The sequence below is a fragment of the Zalophus californianus genome, chromosome 11, assembly GCF_009762305.2.
Source record: "Zalophus californianus isolate mZalCal1 chromosome 11, mZalCal1.pri.v2, whole genome shotgun sequence".
Taxonomy (NCBI): Eukaryota; Metazoa; Chordata; class Mammalia; order Carnivora; family Otariidae; genus Zalophus; species Zalophus californianus.
The window spans coordinates 37,988,792-37,995,005 of NC_045605.1; the positions used below are offsets into that span (position 1 = coordinate 37,988,792).

Sequence of the window (6,214 nt, forward strand, 5' to 3'; positions counted from 1 at the left end):
CCAGAGATGGGATTCCGTGAACCCGGGGGCCAGGCGGGGTTCGGGACACCCGATCGAAGGCGGATAAGAAATTGCCAAAGAAACTTGCGGGGACAATTCGGGCCGGGGACCGAGCGTCTCCCAGGCTCCGGGCAGGTGCGCGCCAACTTTCCGCGGGTACGACCCCGCGGGTCCCCGGGCTGGGCGCAGCCGGGCCGCGACCTCATCCTCTGCCCTCAGTCCGCGGGGCGCATCGCTGCGTCCGCCCGGCCTCGCGTCGACGCCCCAGCGTCGAGAAGCCGCAAAGTTTCGCGGCTGGTCCCGGAGGCCCGCGGGTAAGCGGCAGTGGCGGCGGCGAGCTCCCCGAGCCCACCAGGCCGGGGGCCCCGTGCGCATCCCCGCCGCCGGTTGCTAGGCGACCGCGGCCGTCACGCTCGGCAGCGGCGCGCGCGCTGCCTCCCAACTCCCTGTTGGAGGATGTCCTCCCCCGCCCCCACCCCCTCTGACCATTTATTAAAAACTGGAGCGTAACCAGTTCTAAAACGATTCCTGCCTTCTTGTATGACGTCTGCCCTACTCCGATGCTTGGAAAATCGTTTGTTCCGGGCTCCTCCTGGGGAGATGCAGGATTTTCAGAGATTGCATCTGTCTTGCACCAGGCGAGCAGGAACTTTGAGTGCCCCCAAACGCCTCCTTCTTTTTGAACCTGAAGCCTAACTGCAGTCCAAGCAATATTTCCTCCCCTTAAGAGACCACCTGGTTCAAACAGATGGCTCCATTTCACGGGTAGGAAAACTGAACCTCCGAAGTTAAATAACTTAGGGATAGGAGTGCCCCCACTGTGATTGTGTGTGTGTGTGTGTGTGTTTGTGTGTGTGTGTGAGAGAGAGAGAGAGAGAGACTGAGGAGAGCAGAGCAGTGCTCCTCCTACTACATAAAGAGTTGAGTGGTTTCAAATACAGGATGTAGATGACAGAAGTTATGATCCAGGTCCTGAAGTAATTCATATTAGATTGTGGGAACTTCCCTCTCTGGGCCCTCGGCCTGAGTAACTTGGGCAGATGCAGTTTGTGTTTTCCCCCAGGACTGACTGACTGTTCTGCCTGGGACAGCTCTGGGCTTTAGGGATGTGCTCTGATGCCAGGAGGAGTCAAGAGGAAGGAAGGAGTAAACCTGGGAAATGGTTGTCCCTTCTCCGTCCTTGTACTTGGAGACTGACAGTGGGAGTCAACAGTCTGGGCAACCTCTGGGGAGCCGTCTAGTCTCAGAGCGACCGGATCACCAGCTGCAGCAGCCTCAGGGCCCCTGGATCTGTGCCAGTGTGCTCCAATTCTGTAAACACTCAGCCATCTCTGGGTTTTCCACTGTCAGCTTTGGGTTTACAAATTACCTGAGAGGACAGAATGAAGCCACTGTGGCCAGCCATTGCTCAAGGAAGGAGGGATGCCGGGAAGGCGGGGTGGGGCTTCGTCACTGAGCCGCCTAGCCTCTCTGTCCTCTTCTTTCCCCCCACTCCCGACAATCGGAGCTCCCAAATCCAAGAGGTGAATGTGCGGGGTGAATGTTTGTAGGTGTCACTCCAACCTCTCCCACCTCCTAAAATCCTCCCGTTTGCGCTCAGGAATTCATGGTTCATCACCAGCACAATCTACTTCCAGCATTGTCTCCTTTCCTTGCCCTCCTCCATCTATCGCAGCTCCCTGCTCTCACAGGGACACCATCCATAATCTCAATGTCAAGTACTCTACTCTCCACCCACCACCCCCTACCTTTCCAGTCTACTGTTATCTTAATCCAATGTCTCTTTGAGCCTTGCAGCACCTATGATTTGCTTATGCCATGACCTTTTCTCTGTCCCTTATTCTCCTCAGGACCTCTCTTCCTCCTTTATCCACCTTAGTTTCTGGGTTCTTTATTATCTTTTCTCTTTTACATACACCTTCAGATTCATCTTCCCTCACCCCCTCTCTCCATACTACTTACACCTTCAGATTCATCTCCTCCCACCCCCTCTCTCCATACCACCCACCTGGAAAAACCACAACACTGATAAAATCGGATTCTCTACTTTCTATCGGTCAGCACGCGGCTAAACACGATTGGAGAAGCACAGCATCACGCCTTATTTCCAGTGCATGATTACTGACCTCAAGTGGACCTGTGTACAGCCCAGCCATCCCTCTCCATTTGCCTGCACTACTTCTCCTTCTCCTCTCCTGTTACCATGGGTGAACCATCTCTGCTCCATCTAAGGACACATCCTCCTTTGTGGATCAGATCCTGTCCTCTCTCATGTGGCTTTTCCCCCTTCCTACCTAAATTACCCTTTTCCTCTGTCCTAGAGCATTCGCCTCACTATACAGACATCCTACTACGTTCACTCTTCCTTGACGCCACTTCCCTCCCCAACTACCGCCCCCAATTCTCAGCTGCCCTCTACAACAAAACTCATCAAAAGAATTGTCTATGCTCCTTGTATCCACTTCTTTCTTTTGTTCTTAAAGGCAAATAAGTTTCTAGTTCACCACTCTTTCAAAGTAGCTCTTGCCATGGTCAAGACTGCCTTTGCCATTGCCACTTCCAATGGTCAGTTCTTGGTCCCAATAGTAGCTTTTGATCCACTGATCGCCTGTGTGGATGGACTCAGGTGACTCCATCTCCATCTCCATCTTATTGAGAAGCAATTAGTCTTTGTGTTCTAAGAGAGATGATCTATGGAGGACCTTGGTTCTGATGTCAGTTCTGCTACTAGTTAGTAATTTAATTTCTGCAAGCTTTAGTTCCTCTAATAATGGAAATAATAATCACACCCAACTCATAAGGTTGTGTGGTCAGAGTGCAATAAATTAATGCACATAGAGCCCCCAGAAGAGACACTGTCACATTGTGAAAATCAGGTAATATATTAGTTATCTTTGGATGGCAAGCTCCTTTACAGCTGAGAAAAATGGGCTCTTTTCTTACTTTCAACAACTTTGAGTCGCTGCAGAGTATGCTTCAAATTAAGGGCAAGGTCACATTGCCCTGACTTTTAGTTGTGTTCTGAGTTGGCTTGTAGGTTGGTTAGATGGTGGTGGGAGAAGGTTTTTCCCAGGGAAAGAGCAGAATAAATGTTCTACTTGGCGGTTAGGTTCTAGAACCTGCCAAACTCTTCTGCCTCACAATAGCATCCCCTTCAATTTGTTCCTATAGATGGATGCTTTATAAGCCAAGAAATTTCCTTACAACACTTCAGTTATTTGAATTTCCTAATCACTTGAAGGTTAATGAGAAAATATGTTTCTCGTTTCGATATTTGCCATTGGAAAAAAAATATGATTCCAATTTCCTATCTTAGGAAGCAGAGCAGAGCAGACAATAATATTTCCTGTTACTCAAACAAACATTTATGGGGCATTGACCATGCTTCCAGGACTGTGCTAGGCGCTGCGGTTGCAAAGGTGACCGGAACAGGCTCCCACCCTCCCGTCGCTTCCCATCTAATAAGGGATCGGATCCATGACAGAGGATCTTACGGAACCTCAGGCAGTGTCCAAAGTGCCTATGTCTGCTTGACTTTCATAGCCCTCTTATAAAGAAATGATTCTGCCAAATGGTCACTTATCTATAAAGGACAGTTGCCCAAGCTTACAGGTTGGAAGCTCAGCTCTGTCGATTTTTAGAAGGCACTCTCAGGGATGTTACTAAACCTCTGAGAACCTTGGTGTCCTGACTTATTTCCCTGGATGGTCGGAAGCAAACCAGCAAAGTCTGGGACAGGTGCTTAGTAAATGTGACTTTCTCTCCAACTTAGAGGGCCTGACCATGCTGGGTCCCCTCTTTTGACTGTTCTAGAAGGAGAGCAATCCTCATGCACCATGGTTATCTGCAGACAGGAAGACGAAGTTCCTCCTCCTATTTCTAGGGCAGCACTTATTAGAGAGAGGGACATGTGGGGAGAAAGTGGCAAGGAGGAAATATTTCTGGGACTCAGGTTTTCCATAGAAACGGATTACAGAAGGGGCTAAGATCTAATATCCACTCTTACTATTGCTTGCTACATCGGGAGTTGAATGGGTTTTGGGAGCTAGCCTGGGAACCCAACCCCTAGCTTTAATATTCATATGAATATATATTCATATATATATAAATTATACCAATAATACTAAATTATATTAATAATATATGTCCAAGTAAAGGAAAAATTACTCAGTACAGATGAGTATAAACCAAAAAATGAATTCCTCTTTCCCATCCTATCCTGGTCTCCATCCCCAGACTGACATACCATCCACAGCTTCTTGTGTGTCCTGGGAGAGAATTTTTTAGGCATATTCAAATGTATATATGAGTTGTTTAAACAAGTTACAGATCATACTACAGATTCCAAATTTAAGGCAATGAATTTCTAAGTGAAGTTTCGGTCCAACTCCAATCATAAGCTGGGATGTGACTATTTTCTGCTTAGTAGGGCAAGAGAGTATACAAAAACCAGAGGGAAAAAAGGTCCTATCCACCAGCAGAAAACAGTAAAATTTTGAACAAAATGTAAACATTGGAAGGATGATAGTTCAGTTATCTGGAAAGCTCCATTAGGACCCTCATTCCTTGGCGAATGAAGTATGGTCATATAGCAACATTAGCTCTAACTCTAGGGTCTAAGGAATTCTTAGCTCCATCTCTCAAGCCAAGAGCACACTGCAGATGCTTTTGGGGTGGCTAGAATAGTGCTCTGAGCACAATGCCCACCACTAATACCCTGCTGAGTGGGCAGGGGCTGCACTGTGGCCAGGCTATGCCCGCTGCAGTCTGGGAATGCCATCATCCTCTAGCCAACTCTGCCCACAGGTGGCAGGGCCTGCTTTGACCATAGGCTCTGCTTGGGAGGAAAGGCCACAGACTGCACCCCTGTTGTTTTCTCCGGCTCCTCTGACTCTGGGATCCCAGGGGCTCTACAACTCCTGGGTCATTGGAGAAGAGGAGGAGATGAGAGTCTCATGCAGGTACGGCTTCTTCCTCCAAGAAATGCACAAGGGGCTAAATGCCACATGGGGAGACTTATTTGCAGCTAAAGTATGTTATCAATTCCCTTTGCAAGAAAGAGCTGTGCAAATTCCATAATAACAAGTTTGAACAATAGCCAGAGGCCGCTCAGATCTGTCCACAGCCTTCCCAACCTCAGCCCCTGGAAGGACACCAATTTCAAGCACGAAAGACAGAAAGAAGTGGGTTGAGCCCTCCCTCTGCCTTCTTCTCCTCACTGGCCATTGCCCTTTGCTCATCTTCTCGGCAGGAGCCTTCTGTCTCTTGGAGGCCCTCTGCTAGTTAACAGCAGAGCAGCCGAGAAGCAATGCCCGCCCTCCCCGCCCCCCCCCCCCCCCCCCCCCGCTTCTCCCTGGGGAGCGTGGGCAGGACTGATTTAGGAGCGAAGAGTGGGGCTGTGGCTGCCTGAGCACAGCATGACTCTCTTCTGTTATCCAGTCTCTTATCTGTGTCCTCTTAGGACAGGCCAACCAAGGACAAATATATGCCCACCCATAAGGTTTCGTCAGAAAGAAATTTGCACTTAACTGGTCACAGCATTAGCTCCAGAGCTGAATCGGCCAGTCTCCCCTCCTCCTAGGATTTAATACATGTATATATATTTAATATATGTATATGTATATAAATATATATGCATTTTTAGCACAACCCAACTTCTTTATAATTCTTAATGAGACGGAGGAAGAAAACATAGTTGCTTTATTTCCCTTAAATGAAAATAAAAACCTCAGATAACTGTGTTAAGTGTTTTATAGCTTCCAGAAGAAAGACACGGGCTCTACGGGAAGAGTAGTTAACTATCTCACACCTGAGAAAGAGTCATTATCTTTAGCAGAAACGATAGAAGCCAAGAGGTGGTAGGATACTAAGTCTGCCAGGAAGTCAAGGATTCATTTTGGTAAAGATGTTAAATTAGTTCTCGGAGAAAGCCGAATGCCAATGCAGTAGGCGCTACTAACAAGAGCAAGGTGTTTCATGAAATACATAAACAAATTGTATCCATCCAGCCCTCCAGGATTCCTATTACTAAGTATGGAACAGAGATGGAGACTTAAAAGACTCCTCACTCAACATCGTATCAAAGGAAATAAACTCTGGCTGAGCCGAGAAGCTACTGGAAGGTGTATGTGGACATGAATCAGAATAAAGAACCATTCCAAAAATACACACAGAAAAAGGTCCCTGCAGAGGAAAAAATCATACACTTCCAACT

The 6,214-nt window shown here is 47.8% G+C and overlaps 1 protein-coding gene across 2 annotated transcripts in view; it reads right to left on the reverse strand.

Moving 5' to 3' along the window:
* AMOTL1 (angiomotin like 1) overlaps positions 1-366 on the reverse strand; it is a 116,225-nt gene extending 115,859 nt beyond the window's left edge. For both annotated transcript variants that reach the window (XM_027578859.2, XM_027578857.2), the window contains exon 1: positions 89-366. In XM_027578859.2, coding sequence (XP_027434660.1) covers positions 89-206 — 118 coding nt within the window. In that variant the 5' untranslated portion in view covers positions 207-366. The remainder of the gene's footprint in view (positions 1-88) is intronic.
* Between the last annotated feature and the right edge of the window lie 5,848 nt (positions 367-6,214).